This window comes from Giraffa tippelskirchi, chromosome 9 (genome assembly GCF_054371585.1).
Source record: "Giraffa tippelskirchi isolate mGirTip1 chromosome 9, T2T-mGirTip1v1.2.pri, whole genome shotgun sequence".
Classification (NCBI taxonomy): Eukaryota; Metazoa; Chordata; class Mammalia; order Artiodactyla; family Giraffidae; genus Giraffa; species Giraffa tippelskirchi.
This window is the reverse complement of record NC_137283.1, coordinates 148,946,476-148,962,827: the sequence shown is the minus strand read 5'-3', so window position 1 is coordinate 148,962,827 and position 16,352 is coordinate 148,946,476. Positions and strand designations below refer to the sequence as shown.

General features: G+C 45.1%; 1 protein-coding gene across 5 annotated transcripts in view; it reads right to left on the bottom strand.

The window, feature by feature from the left end:
* Nucleotides 1–12,970: 12,970 nt before the first annotated feature.
* Nucleotides 12,971–16,352, bottom strand: part of SASH1 (SAM and SH3 domain containing 1) — a 188,996-nt gene continuing 185,614 nt past the window's right edge. For all 5 annotated transcript variants that reach the window (XM_081529916.1, XM_081529917.1, XM_081529918.1 and 2 more), the window contains one exon: nt 12,971–16,348. In XM_081529916.1, coding sequence (XP_081386042.1) covers nt 16,085–16,348 — 264 coding nt within the window. In that variant the 3' untranslated portion in view covers nt 12,971–16,084. The remainder of the gene's footprint in view (nt 16,349–16,352) is intronic.

The following is a 16,352-nucleotide window of genomic DNA, read 5'->3' as shown; positions in this document are numbered from 1 at the left end:
ACTGCAGTGAGTGCCATTGCATCCCCCCTCAACCATCCCTTGTCAGTCGTAGCCATGCAGAATAGGAGCAAGAAGAAAAGACTCATGCCAGCGGCTAAGTAGCAAAACTCCTTCCTGCTGCGGTGGGCCTTCTGGCGCCCTCTACTGACAAGATTTAGCATCACTTCTGCAACAAAGGAGGAAAGTTTACGGTGCCCTTCTCCGTGGCTGAGTTAACCCAGAAGTGAATTTAGAGTCGAAGGACCATATATTGGTAACTGGCACACACCTCCTTCTTTTAGATGTATTGAAAGAATGTACAACAGGATTTTGAGAAGGATTTGTTTCTTCTAGTGAGGTGGCAAGAAGCTGGCCGCCACACAGCAGAGTTGTTCTCACAGATGTCCTTAACATTTTTGGTTATCATCAACTCTTCTGGCTGTCTGGCGAAGCTTGGGTATACCTTCTCAAAATAGTATTTTTATATGTATAACCTAAAATACATAGAATTACATCTTATTTAACTTCTAGGTTATCAAAAAACATCAACAGATCTACTTTTGAAGGTATACTTTATTGCATGCAGCATACATATTCCTGAAAAGTTAGCCATAAATCATAATTTTCTGATTTGAATGATATCCAAATCAATTTGAGTTTATTATTCCAAGGACCTTATGATGAATCTTTTATAAATGAATAATTGTTTTATACTTTCAGTGATTTCTTTATAATTTATCATTTTGAAATTAAACTTTTAGCTATTATTTTTAAAAACACAATAGAAAAGAGGCAGAGGAAGGGAGAGTTCACTGTCTTCCTGACTGTTGAGCTGACATCAGTCTTCTCCTGACCTCGACAGGGACTTAACGCCCTTGGTCTTTTGGTTTGAAGAGCTACACTGCTGGGTAGTATTTAGATTTCCTGGGTCTCTAGCTTAAGATGACAGATTCTCAGGCTCCATAATCATATGAGTCAATTCTTCACAATAAATACTTGGTTTTGTTTCTCTGGAGAACCCTGACTAATACTGTAGTAACATAAGTGCTTCTTATTTGTGCATTAAAAACAGAATCAAGAGAATTCCCTGGTGGCCCAGTGGTTAAGCCTCTGCACTCCCAATGAAGGGGGCACAGGTTTGATCCCTGGTTGGGGAACTAAGATCCCACATGCCACATGGCACAGCCAAAAAAAAAAAAAAAAATTACAAAAAAACAAGATAGACCAGTGGGTCTAATAGTTACATAGTTTCTAAGTACCAATGACTAGAAAGGACATTGTGGAAGATCTGTAAGCCCTGTGATGTGACATGAAAACTCCTGGAATTGTGTTGGTGACATCACAGGTGGTGTCATTGCATTCATAATTGAAGAAAATACTAAATTCCAGCTACAGGTTAGTGGAAGACAAAGGACATAATTCTTCTATTCAAGTTTATGGACCCTTGGAGTTCAGAAGCCCTGTCCAGAGGTAATTCCAGCATTAACCTGAGGTTGAGCTAGACTTCGCTAGAGCAGGCAGGTATGTGTGAGGCTCACACCATGGAGACTGTTACCCTGACACAAGTGTGGGCCCCTCAGCTGCACTTACAACTCCTGTGGGACTGCAAGAGCCTCAGCTGCTCTCTCGCCTCCTCCCACCATAGCTGCCACCTCCTGCACGGGGCAGCGTGCAAAACACAATTGCATGTGGCCATACAAATCAGGAAAGGGAAAGGTCCTGGCTGCACAGTGCCTACTCACAACACAATACAGTAGCCGACTTCAGAGTCCGTGGTGGACGGTCCCGTGGTCCTGCCCACGCCTTGGCCAAATGAGTCAGTTAAGGAGGAAATGCTTGTGTATTTGCAAGTGTGGTACTGGACGGGCCCATTGACCCACTGACCACTTGGCTGCTGACCATTGAGACCAGGCTGACTGCCCTCATTGTGTTATAATGGCCCATAGACCCATGTTCTGAAATTCAGAACCAGAAGACAGGACAGCAAGGCCTCATTATGTTTAGAGGCTGCACATTTGTGTTCTGCTCAATTCCACTCTCCCTGGGGGTAGTCTCTTGAAAAAAAAAAAAAAAGATGCTGGCATACTTTCCTAGCACGTCCTGTTCATCCAAAACAAATACCTCTGAGCCCTGGCGTGTGCCAGACACTGTGCTGGGAAGTCAAACTGAGTCCCCAGCCTCTGCCCTCAGTCTAGCGAGAGAAGCAGACAGGCAGACAAACCACTTCAGTGTCTTGTGGTAACTACACAGGCTCAGAAGCCCATCCTGATGATGTGGAAGCAGGGAGGTGGGTGGGCAAGTTCACCTCATTAAAAAAAAAAACAAAAAACCAAAAACACACACCTGACAAGTTTTGAAAGTTGCTGAGAGTAGCCCTGAAAAGTTCTCTTTCAAAAAATTGTTCGCATAGTTGCAAAGTGGTGCATATTAACTAAACTTCTTGGGTGATCATTTCTCAATGTATACATACACCAAGTCATCACGTTGTACACCTAAAACTAGTATTACTATAACAGCATATGTCAATTACATCTCAACACAACTAGGAGATAAAGAATGTAGGTAAAAGAGGTATGGGCTTCCCAGGTGGTGCTAGTGGTAAAGAACTCGCCTGCCAATGCAGGAGACATCCCTGGAGGAGGGCACAGCAACCCACTCCAGGATTCTTGCCTGGAGAATTCCACGGACAGACCAGCCTGACGGGTTGTAAACAGCTGGACATGACTGAAGCGACTTAGCACAGCACATGCACACACACACATACACACATAAGGGAGGTATATTCAAAGTAAATACTCTCACCTACACAGAGAGAGAGAGAGAAAAGAAAAAGGGAAAAAAAAAACACTCAAAATGTTTTACTTTAAATTACTAAAATGAAATCCTCTAAATTCTATGTTACTTTCCTTCTCAGGGTTTACCTAATGTATAAATATAAGCCACAGATACCAAGGAATCAAGAGGAGAGAATGGGGACTGAATTTCTTGTGATCAGTCATAGAGAAAGCAATTAATTTCTGTTTTCAAAAAAATTTTTAATTGGAAGATAATTGCTTTACATTGTTGTGTTGGTTTCTGCCATACAACATGGGGAGTCAGCCATAATTATACATATATCCCCTCTCTCTGAAGCCTCCCTCCCACCCCCCGCCCCCATTCTGACCCTTTAGGTCATCACAAAACACCACGCTGGCCTCCCTGTGGTATATAGTAGCTTCCTACTAGCTATCTGTCTTACAGAGGGTGACGTATATGTTTCAGTGCTACTCTCTCAATTCGTCCCACCCTCTCCTTCCCTCACTGTGTCCACAAGTCCGTTCTCTATGTCTGTGTCTCCGTTCCTTCCCTGCAAAGAGGTTCATCTAATAATATTTTCCTAGATTTCATATATATATGTTAATATACAATATTTGCTTTTTGCTTAGCACTCCATTTCTACCCCGTCTCATGGCCAGTCTATCTTCCCCCAGCTCCACTCCCTGCCAATGTTAACAAAAAGAAAAAGGTGTAAAACGTGAGGATAAAACAGTTTATAAAATTCCGTAGTCCAGTGGCTAAGACTGCACTCCCAGTGCAGGGTGACCGAGTTCCAAACCGTCAGGGAACTAGATCCCATGTGCTCCAACTAAGAGTTGGCGTGACTCAGCTAAAAACAATGCATGCTGCAACAAAGACCCAGGACAGCCAAATAAACGAATAAATATATTTTTTAAAATTCCATAGAGCATGGGAAGGCTGGTGGCTCAGCGGTAAAGAATCTGCCTGCAATGCAGGAGACTTTCAGGCATCACAGGTTCGATACCTGGGTCGAGAAGATCCCGTGGAGTAGGAAATGGCAACCCACTCCAGTATTCTTGTCTGGAGCATCCCATGGACAGAGGAGCCTGGCGGGCTGTAGTCCAGGAGTCCAACAGGACTGAGCAACTGAACAGCAACAAACCTAAATTTTAAAATGCTTCCAGGATGGAGGCTGATGGAGGAAGCACCTCTGAGACCTCTTCTGAGCGCTGACCCCTTGTTTTCCTGGGTGGAAAAATGGGTGAAAGAAGCTTGAGCTGATAACGTGGGCGTAGCACAGTGGATCACCTTCATGGCCCTCATGGAATGAACACATTTCCGGGAGGAGCTGAGGTAAAGTAATGAGTTTTGGCAAGTCCTCCTCTCCTCCCCCTGCCAAAAATAAAAGAGTCAATGAGTTGTTCAATTTGTACATTTGGAGCGTGCTCTGAGTTGAACAAGTCTTCCTGTCCCAGGCAGGTAATCCGCCTCACTAGGCTGTGTGAACCACGAGCCTGAGGAAAAAGCTTGATTTCTTGCTTTGTGAAAAATCATTCTTTCGTGCACCTTTTGCATAGATTTTCAAAAATGAACATGAGACATCTTCTCTAATTTTGGAGGGGAAAATTTGAGGATTTGTAACATCCTCTACAATGCAACCATCAAACGTTCTTCGGTGAGCAGCTCCCTCCCACCTCAAAGCCAACGGGAGAGGTGAGGATAGGAGTTCCCCAATGGCTGGGGTGGCCAGTCTCCATCCAAACCGTCTTGACAGCACAGAGAATTACGGCGATACACCTCCCGGCAAGGCCCTATCCATACATTCTGAGCCTGGGACGAAACAGGAAGTGCCCAGGAGCCAAAGTAAACGCGGCTCCTCCCTGGAGAGGTGCCCAGGCCCTGCATGTAGACCACAGCTGAAAGGGGCCTTGGAAAACTTTTGGAAACCTGTCCTAGGAAGATGGAAGAAATTCACACACTTGTCGTTGGAGAGACAGCACTGAATCTGCTCTGCATACCATGGCGGGCCTCTGCGGGGAGCTCCCAGAGGTGACGGCTTAATCTGGCCTGAGGAGGCCCCGGACAGACACTTGGGCCGTTTCGGAAGCAGAGAGCGACTCTGAGGCTGGGAGCCCAAACCAGAGAACAGGGGGCTCCCAGGTCAAAGACTTGGGACCCAGGTCTAGGGCAATGTCTCACCTCTCCACCTTTTTCCTCCTCCCCTCCAGCCCCACCGTTACCCACTGCTCCAGAGACACGCCTTTGAAAGAGATTTTAATTTGGCACCTGCGATGAAAGCCAAGAGGAGAGTTTGCGACTCTAAGTGAGGACCGGCCTTGGCAAAAGTGAAAAGGATTGAAATGAACCCCGGAAAAGGTATGGTGTGGTGTAATGTGTTAGTCACTCAGTCACGTCCGACTCTTTGTGACACCACGGACTGTAGCCCGCCAGGCTCCTCCACCCATGGGATTCTCCAGGCAAGAGAAGTGGAGAGGGTTGCCATTTCCTTCTCCATTGGAAGAGCTATGGGAACAGACAGCTGGGAGCTGTGGTCCCATCTTCTGGTGTGCCATCGTGGCCTCAGTGACATCCCAAGCCCCATCTTACCACTTACCAATGTGACAGAGAAGTGAGGGGCCGTGGCCTGCTTTCCTGGGTCTGCCCCCCGCCCCCGGCCTTCTAAGGGAATGCCCTCCCCACCCCGTCACAAGTGGGGGCTTCTCAGGTCCACTCTCCCAGCGTGGCTGCACACAGACCACAGTGGGGGCGGGATGCCAGGGGCGAGCCCCGTGCCTGTGAAAGTCCCCAACTCCCGTTATGTGACCCCACTGCATTTTGACTAGAGCCCCCACTCTCCGGGCAGCTTGAGTCACCTCAGAGTTTACAGTCTCAGTTCTTAGAAGCTTGACTGAGCAGCACTTGATTTTTTTTTTTTTTTAAAGGCTGGCAACTTTATTTTATAATTTTATTTATTTATGTATTTGTGATTGTGCTGGGTCTTCGTCGCTCGGGCTTTTCTCTAGCTGTGGAGAGCGGAGGCTACTCTCTGCTCACGGTGCCCGGACTTCTCATTGCAGTGGCTTCTCTTGCTGCGGCGCATGGGCTCTAGGGCCTGTGGGCTCAGAAGCTGCGGTTCCCGGACTCCAGAGTATAGGCTCAGTAATTGTAGCGCATGGGCTTAGGTGCTCCTGGGCATGCAGAGTCTTCCTGTATCAGGGATTGAACCCGTGTCTCCTGTGTCTTGTACACTGTCAGGCGGATTCTTTACCACTGAGCCACCAGGGAAGACTTAAACCGGACGTTTAGAAGCTGGTAGTTGTCTATCTAGGTAGATACACCAGTTGCCCCTGTGTGGTCACTTGAGTGGCACCTCACGGTGATTCTGGCTTAAGTCACTAATTACCCTGGGACATTTGTGACCGAAACAGCTGTCTCTTATATCGCTTGTTATGCAAAGCAGTTGCTTGGAGGAATGTGAGTAAATTTGAACAGGGACCCAGTTGCCACATGGGAAAGAAAGGTGTCATCCTCTAACCTCTTCCCTTTCAAGAATGCAGCATGATAGAATGTCTCCAACAGACTGAGATGGGTCAGATGGGTAAGGACACCCCGGGTCCCTGACAAGATGCCCAGTTCCAGGGGAGCCTGAATCTGGATGATAACCTGGGCACAGTGCTCCCATAGGAAGGTCCATTTAGGGGCTGGTTTTGGCCGATTGTTTGGCTGAAGCCCAAAGTAACCCCCAGTAAAGCCACCAAAGCAAAGAGAGCATCTTGTGGGGCTGGGAAGCCCTCCCCTTTGGAAGCTTTAAGTTTCAGATAGATGGAACTCTGGGACTGCCTTTTGTCCTCCCTCAGAGCAAAATGACACCATGGTGTTTGTGGTCATTGAGAGTGGAAAGCAAGGACAATGAACCATAGGGACACGGTGACCCTACAGCAAAAGAACTTGGCAGGACCTGGAGCCTGTCCACAGGCTCCTCAGAGAAGTCCATAGACTTCTCTGGCTCTGATCGTAACCGATTGTTTCTAAGTGAGACAGGCTCCTTTGAGACCAGTAAACCACAGGATTCTTGGGCAACTTTTTTCAGGAATGTCTTAGGGAGAGATACAGGATGCCCTATACTTTGGTCAAGTGGGGCCTGAAGCAGTTAAATTGGACAGAAAAAGACTATCCCACATTGGTAAAAGAGATCAAAGTGGTTCGTTATTTTCAGAAATGGAAGAAGCTCAAAGCTGTTAGTAGTATTCTCTTTAACTTCTGTTCCAGGCCCTTTAGATGAATGACATCCTTAAGCAAACTGAGAAGCATGTATGAGAGACAGCACAGTGTCCTTGGACAGAACTTCAGACAATTTATGGCACTTTAGAATATGGTTTTGAATTGATTTATAAGGAATTGATCTACTAGGAAGAAATGACTACCATATGAGCCAACATTTCCTCTTCTGGTCTAGGGTAGGACCAGAGTCTACTTTTAAAAACTTTCACAGTACAGTGGTGTTCAGTGTGTCCCCCTGGCCAGGCCACTGTTAAGGATGGCATGTGCTCACCTTCCCAGGTGGCGCTAGTGGTAAAGAACCTGCTTTAGAATGCAGGAGACTTAAGAGACACAGGTTCAATCCCTGGGTTGGGAAGACCCTCTGGAGAAGGAAATGGCAACCTACTCCAGTATTCCTGCCTGGAAAATTCCATGGACAGAGGAGTCTGGTGGGCTACAGCCCACGGGGTCGCAAAGAGTTGGACACAATTAAGCAACTTAGAATGCACACATGTGTTCCCCCAGGGTTCCTAAGCCGAAACGCTACCCTCTAATGTGATGGTATGAGGAGGTGGGGCTTTGGGAGGGGATTAGGAGTAGATGCGTCACGGGGGTGGTGCCCTCATGAATGGAATCTCTGCCCTTACAGGATATGAGGAAGATTGCTTCTTTCTGCCTGCCATGTGAGGATACAAGGAGAACTCAGCAGTCTAACCTGGAAGCAGGCTCTCAGTGGAATCTGATGGCATTAGCACTCTGAACTTGAACTTCCATCCCTCAGAACTGTGAGAAATAAATTTCTGTTGTCAAGAAGCAGGTCTGTAGTAGTTTTGTGTTATGGCAGCCTGGACTGAGACAGCTACAACCCTCAGTTATTCAATCAACATTACCTCAGGTATTGCTGTGAAGGTGTTCTGTAGATGTGATTCAAGTCCATCATCAGTTAACCTTTAGTAAGGGAGACTAAATATGGGTGAGCTTGGTTCAGTCCACTGAAAGATGTGAAGAGCAGAGCTGAGGAAGGAGAAATCCTGCATGTGGATAACAGCTGCAGTTCGCGCCCAAGGGTTCCAGCCTGAAGCTCCTGATACCATGCCCTATGGATACGAGGTTTTCCCAGAGAGCCCCCCACAATTGCTGATTTGTGCAATACATTTCTCCCTTTCTTCTTCTTTTTTTGTTTTGCTGAGTCATACAGCTTGTGGGATATTGGTTCCTAGACCAGGAATCAAACCTGTGCTCCCTGCAGCAGAATTGTGGAGTCTTAACCACCAGACTGCCAGGGAAGTCCCTACATTTCTTAAATTTATCTCTGATTGGTTCTGCTTCTTTGGTTGAACTCTGACTGATACAGCAGGTGATTCTAATATTGTTCAGGCTGAGAACCAGAATTATTGAGTAGTGGTTAAGCCAAAGGGTGGGCTTCCCCAGGTGGCTCAGTGGTAAAGCATCTCCCTACAATGTGGGAGCCACAGGAGACCTGGGTTCGATCCCTGGGTTGGGAAAATCACCTGAAAGTGGGCACAGCAATCCACTCCAGTATTCTTGCCTGGAGAATCCCATGGACAGAGGGGCCTGGAGAGCTACAGTCTATGGGATCACAAAGAATGGGACAGAACTGAAGTGACTTAGCACAAACGCATGCAAGAAATAACCCAAGGTCAAATCTCCTCTCCTCTACCTACACCTCTGTGACTGCAGCTCCCTCAGCGGAAAGATGGGGATCACAGTGTCTATGGCGGGGGGTCAATGTGAAGGCCAAATGCTCTCATGTGTGTCAAAAGTTCAGTGAGCAGCTGGACCACCTCCTGCCCACTGCTTTTTATAATAGGCTATTCTGGGCCGTGAGCAACGAAATGCCATTCGAACAAAAATGAGCCTGGTTTACATCTCATTGCTCGACATCTAAAGTTTAGGAGTTTATTTCAGAGTCAAATAAACAACTCTTTCCTCCAACTTGCTCCTATGGTCCGCAAGAGGGCTCCAGACCCCTAAACTCACCCGGAGCAGCGAACAGAGGCGGTCAGGCCTCTCGGCTAATTAAAGCAGTAATAAGGCGGAGCCAAGAGCCCCACCGTGTTTATTAAAGTGGATTGTGAATTCTACCAGTCGCCATCATCATTCTTCAATGGCGTTTCAACAGGTGGTTTACAGGACTCAAGGTCTCGCCGATGACTTGGAGAGTCGCGGAGGTCCTGCTCTCCTTCCCCCGGCAGCATGTGTTTTTCGCGGCTCTTGTGTAGATGCTGAGCGAGCGCGTTCTTCCTGCTCTCACCTCCCGCCCTCCTCACTGTCAGCTTCGGCCTTCAATCTGGCACATCAGTGCCCTCTGGTGGCCAGATGCTGCAGCTACTACTCACTCTGCAAGAGTTTATTTGCTGGAAGCGGCTGAGGATAAAGCGCTTTACTGCGATTTCTTTTTAAGCCGCGGATGCTCACGTGCTCCTGCGAATCCTTTGATGGGTAAAGAGGCTCTGTCTCTTTATCGATTTACTCTGTCACTGGCTATCTGTGTATGACCTTAGCTACTCTTGTCGCCTGCGTCTGTTTCCTCACCTATGTGTGTGTGTGTGTGTTTTAGTCGCTCAGTCGAGCCCGACTCTTTGCGATCCCATGGACTGTATGTAGCCTGCTAGGCTCCCCTGTCCATGGGATTTCCCCAGGCAAGAATACTGCAGTCAATAGCCATTTCCTTCTCCAGGAGATCTTCCTGACCCAGGGATTGAACCCAGGTCTCCCGTGTTGCAGGCAGATTCTTTACCGTCTGAGCCACCAGGGAAGACCACTTCTTCACCTTTAACCTGAGATTAAAGTAAATCTTCTCCAGCTTTAATATTTAGGCTTCAAGGGTTTCTGGCTAGTGCTACATCTTTTCAATCCTGTCTGACTCTTTGCGACCCCATGGACTGTAGCCTTCCAGGCTCCTCCGTCCATGGGATTCTCCAGGCCAAATACTGGAGTGGGTTGCCACATCCTCCTACAGGGGATCTTCCCAACCCAGGGACTGAACCCGTTTCTCTTATGTCTCTTGCATTGGCAGGCAGGTTCTTTACCACTAGCGCCGCATGGGAAGCCCGTCAGGCTCCAGGACTGTCATCCGTTTAACAAATACTATGTGTCAAGTGTAGAAATTTAGACTCAACAGACAGCAACCTGAGCGTCCCTGAACTTTAAACTGTAGAAGGAGGACACGCTAATAAATACTCAGCATAATAAAGACGTAAACTAGATGGTGCATTAGAAGGTGATCAACGCTTCAGGGGAAAATAAAGCAGGTATGAGACTCAGAACTGGTGGCCAAGATAAAGCTAAGGGATGATGTCGGTTCAAGTGATGAAGTCAGGTCAGGACTCTGAAAGGTCCCTCTGAACAGAGACTCGTGGCAGGAGGATGGGAGGTGGTTAGTCCTGCAGATTTTCTGGAATAGAACGTTCCAGATTGAGAACCCCACAATGGTCTGAGGCGAGGATATCTCTGGCTAAATTACAGACACAGAGGGTATAATGGGGCAAGGGGGGTGGGGAGTGTGGCCACACCACACTTCAGTGGAAATGAGTTTTAACCGCTGGATCACTAGGCAAGTCCCCACAGCAGAGAAGTTAACCTTGACTCTGAAAGAAATGGAAAGGTGAAGAGGGGTAGGGGCAGAGGAGTGACGTAACCTAGGCTATGTTTTTACAGGGTCTGCTCAGGCAGCCATAATAAAATACAATAGATTGGGTGGCTTGCGCAACAGAAATTAATTTTCTCACAGTTCTAGAGGCTGCAAAGTCCAAGATCAAGTTCTGGCAGGATTGAGCTTCTGTTGAGAACCCTCTTCCTGGTGGGTCAATGCCAGCCTTCCAACAGGGTCCTCATGTGAACAGAGAAGATGCCCCATAGTTCCTTCCTTGTCTTATAAAGATGCTAATCCCAACCTGGGGCTCTGCCCTGGTGACCTCATCTAACCCTAATCACTTCCCAAAGGCCCCATCTCCTAATGCTATCCCACTGGGGGACTGGCTTCAATGTTTGAATTTGGGAGGGACAGAAACATTCACAGCTGAGTCACTCAGGCTGCTGCGTGTGCTGGATGGCAAGGATGGGGGTGTGGAAGCAGGTGGTTCTGGAACAGTCCAGGTGAGCGGGTGGTGGCCACGGGAGCAGTGGAGGTGGTGAGAAGGGGTCAGCTTCCAGAGAGACATCGAAAGTAGAGACAGGAGGATTTCCTGACAACTTGACGTGGACCAGGAGGAAAGAAAGGAAGTCAAGGATGACGAAGGGATTTGATCTAAGTGACCAGAAGTCATCATTAATTGAGATGAGAAACGGGGGGAAGATCAGATATTCGGTTTGGGAGGAGTGTTGAAGATAAACGAGGATGGTGGTAAATTGCAGTCAGATTAATTTTAACTCCTTTGGCTCCCACACAGGCACCCGGGGGTCCTTCCATATTGGGCTCAAACCTGGTTTGATTACGACCTCCGTGTATTTCGTTGGAGTTTTAGAGAGGTGATGGCTCACCTTCCTTGCCGGTGTTCTCTGACATGGTGTAAGAGGAGCGCTACGTGAGGAATTAGAATGCTTCCAAATAATGCTGCCCGCGGTCCCCTGATGCACGGATGAGCGGTCCAGACCTACCGCTGAGTGAGCATCTGTCCTCTCCTGCCTCTTCCTCCCTCATTCACACCCTCACACACACCCCTGGAAGTCCTGTGTACACACTTTCCTCTGAGTCGATCCTCAGAAATAAAGTCAGTCATTATTACAATGGATTATTATTACATTATTACAGAATAAAGTCGTTATTCTAAGATGCCCCCAAATAAGTCGTGTGGTGAGATGAGAATCCCCCTTCCCTTATCTCCTTTTGGTAATCAAATTTATGTTCCTTATAATTTCTAAATGAATACAACATAAGCATCCATATATGAAGCCAAGTTATAACAAATACCAAGAATCCAATCAAGGTTTCTTAGGGATCATAAAAAATAATTATTTTCTATGATCGAGCTATAGAATCTTAGGAGTCAGCTTGAGATAAACAAGATTTGAGGTTTATGATCAATTCTTTAAAAGACTGCCTCACTTCAGAGGAACCCAAAACTCTAAAAATACATGAAATATCCCCCTTTACCAAATGGATTGGGCAAGTAGGGAGTAAAACCATGATTTGTAAGTAAGACTTACCATGGTAAAGTTACCTTTACTGAAATCCACCAGTGGATTTAAACTATTCTATCAAAATTCTATACATAACACAGCAATTCCACAGGCTAAGTGAAAAACTGTGGGGAAATGCTGTCATTCCTACATGGAAAAATGCTTATTCAGTTTTATTTATAAACAGAGCATTTCTGAAAAGGCACGCAAACAGTGGTTGTAATACTGACCTTAGTGTGAGAAACAGGTGGCTGGAAGAAAAGGAGAGGGTTGCTTTTGGGTTTGTATCAAGTGAATGTATTATCTACTCAAACTACTGAATTACACACTTCCTCCTAATTAAAAACATGTTTTTATATCAATTGCGGTACACTAAGTTGAAAATGATTTTTGTCAAGTTGCTTAATTTCTAGGATATCCCAATCTAGAAGTTTTTCTCTCTCAGTGGAAGACTTGAATTGTTTCCATTTAACTATTGATACCTATGATATTGGGCAAGTCTGTGTGGACTCAAATTCTTCATTGGAAAAAAATGGGCTTAGACTAGAGATGACTTCCAAAATCTCCTTCTGGGCTAAGATACTGTGATTATGTGACTTGACCATGCAATACTTGGAAAAAAACTGAAATAAGTTGTCAAAGAGAATTCGAATGCGACAGTGAGTTTTGGTTATGTGGCAGAAATAATGTGGCAGTATAGTTGTATACAACTACTATTTTTGCAATATATTTCATTCTTAAACCACACGTCATTAACTCCCTTTCATTCTACTCACCTTTGAGATACCTAGGGAACAACAAAAGAGACAGATTCAACTGAAGAAATTTATTTACTTTTTTTTCTAGGTACATAGATGACATAATTACAGACAAGTTTTGATACATAGGAAAACCCTTCTGTCGACCTCTTTTTGCTAAATGAATCATCACAATAATTTTTACAATTTTTAAAACAATACACAGCTTTCTTGGGCTGAAGCAATCGCAAGAACATATTGGTACTGGTATATTACAGCTACTTACAATGTTTAAGAACAGCAATGGAGAAAAATAAGTTATTTAAATATTGATTCATATACAGAAAGTGCAATGTTGTTAGTTGTTATATAACTTGCTTGACAGTTTCTTGTTTCTCTATCAATTTAAAATCGAGATAATGTGGACTCAGACTATTTTTTTTTCTGAAGATAATACAGTACACACATGCAGCATTGACCTGGTGAACTGACTTCTTTTGCTGCAATTATGAAAGCAAACTCTGCTCCGTCAGGAACTGATTTTCAACAGACTGCTTATTTCCAATTTCACCCATACCTGGGTACAGGAAAAGAGAAAAGGGCCTCTGACTAAGGCAAGGCCGTGAAAAATCTATCTACTTCTTGGTTATCTGGGAATGTAAGTAGTGGTTGGGATTGGCTGCATTTCCTTATAGACAGCTTCGAAGAAAAAAATGACACACAACAGATGTGTAGCTACCTGAGCCAAACCGCCTCTCCAGGTTTCTCTTGTGCTTTCCTAAAACAACAGTGTTCACCCTTCCTCAACATTCTGCACCAAGCGCAATGGATGAAAACCGGATATTGCTGAAGCCGACCACCTGTCTTCCGGCATCCACAGGAGGCCGCAAACCATCTCAGTCAAATGTCACACACAAGCATTCAGGCTTTTCTAAGGTCAATTTAAAAGTTTAAAGCAAAAGAAGACCAAACAAATACTAAAAGTTTAAAAACAAAAGGATTTTAATAAAAGCACAATAAAGTAAAAAATCACCTCAGATCCCACAGACTAGGAAGCCCTTCCACTGAAAATGACTCATGGTCCCTGAATTTCACTTCTAGGCAAAGGCAATGATTTCCAAAGAAGAATGAAAAAAAAAAAAAAAATACGGTTTGGCATTCTTAAAAACTCATATTCAGAAAGTTCACTTTTCTGGCACCTCTTTTACATAAGTGAAAATCTTATGGTGAAAATGAACTAACACCAGGAAATTCACGTACGATTTTCCCTTCTCCTTTGCTACCTGACTATATGTGTGGTCTTTTAGCTCAGCTTCAACTCTGAGCAGGCTCTCTCACAAGTCACGCTGAGGCACCGAAAACGTGGGGTGAGGAGCCCATCCATTTTAAAGCATCCTCTTCTCCACACGTGAAATCCCTTCCAATGACATAGTTACAGGAGAGCCTGCAGCCTCCTTACCCTTTACATGGAATGTCACATCCCACAGGAATGTCATAATGGGCTGAAGAGTTCAATAGAAATTTGGCTGCTTTAGCTTTTTCTTCTAGTGTTCCACAACTTCTTACATGGCATCTTATAGAAGGTGACTATTATTGAAGAAATATATATTATTCTTTAAAATGCATACCAAAAGCATGAAAAAAAAATATCACCTGAGAATGTCCTCTTCCTCAGAAATATGGATCCAGATATATTTTAAAGCAAATGGTAAAATGGCTTTGTAATTCATGAAAACACCTTTTTTTCCCCCTCTCCCCTGAGGGATATCATTTGTTTTAATGAGTAGATAAAATATTACAGAACTTTAAAATCACAACTCTAAGCATTTCTATCATAAATGATCACACCCAATGCTTAAAATAGGGCTCATGACAAGAATGTAAAAGAAAATCATTTTATAAGCAACTGGAAACAATAATTTCTGTCTGCTAGAAAATCAGACAACAGATTAAAAGAGAATGATGAAATCAGCTGGAAAAGAACTGAAAATATGCAACTATTTAATACATGGCCAATGTAGTTTGTTTGGCTCCATAATGAACCTTTATTATATTTAAGGAAATTACCTAAATAAGATGGAAAACAGTATTTTAACTATAAAACCAAGAAAAAAATCTTTTAAAATATCTTATAAACTACTTCCCTTTAAAAAACATCTTCCTTAAATATTCAACTTACAATGACTTTTTGCAAAGGTGATCTGTTATCCGATGACTGAATTTTGGAATGGACGTGGTCAAGATTCCAAGTCAATACTGCAGCACAATGATCAACATGGTAACAACACTAAACTGATCAAAATGAAAAATCGTAACCTCAAACACACAAACACACAAACATACTCTCACGTATCTTTGTGAATTTCAGCGAGCTTTTTACCAGATTTGTAGTTAGTTTAAAATCTGAAAGTCAACATGAATCCTGGCCTGATAAACACCCCTATAAAATAAGCCACGTTAGAGTGAGACAATTAGAAAAGCCCATTTCTGTTGGAAACATCCCACATACGTTAGATGGCAGTCTAAGCTGAGGATCTGGAACTACGGTTACAAGGTAGTGAACATTAGGTTAGATAACTGCTTAAAAGCTTACATTAAGGCAAATAAAAGCTGATTTGCTAGAAAGCAATTATTAAAACATCTCTTGTTTACCTAAAGGAGAATAGGGCTTTCTTTTTCCAGTGCAGCCAGATTTTCTTACTTTTGAACACATGAGCCTGGTCAATAGTGTACAATCACTCCCGAGGCTGTTACTTTGGCCTGGCTAAAGCCCATCTGGGCCTCAGGAACCCTGCAGGGTGATAGAAGGATGAGGAGCACGCTGAGAAATGGGACAGGAAGCCTCTCCCCCTGCCCCCTGCCCTCGCCCAGCGCACCAAGACAGACTGTGGGCAAAGAATTTGTGGCATGTTGGCATCTTGGTTCTACTGTATCCTGAAAACAAAACTAAGTGCTGTCTTTTCTTTGGGGGGGGGGGTGTCACAGAGAACCACACCAATTTGCCGGAGGGGGCTTTTCTGGAGAAGAGAAGGTCATCAGTCCCGTGCCAAGATTCCGAGTTCTGTTGGCAACACACTGGGCCTTTCTCCTGGGTCTGGTCTGCATGTCCAGCCAAGGAGGAATTGCATCAGCATCATGAACACAGTGAACGGGTGGCTCTTGTCCAGGGAGGCCCATTTCGGGCCTGGCTACATGGCCTCGGGGCCTGGTGGCAGTTTGAAGAGTCTGGCTGCAGACACGAGCTTGCTTATGTGTCTCTCCTCTGTGATGCCAGCCTCCTGAAGGCAAGTGTGGGACAGAGAAGGCACTTGGCCCAGGGTGCTAAAGCCCGCCTCAGAGAGGGCGCTGGCATACATGGGCAGACCGATGGAAACCAGCCAATCCGACACGGACGACACGTAGCCGGGAGAGAGGGGCTTCCTGCAGATTTCTGTGAGTCCACCGCTTGGGATCTAG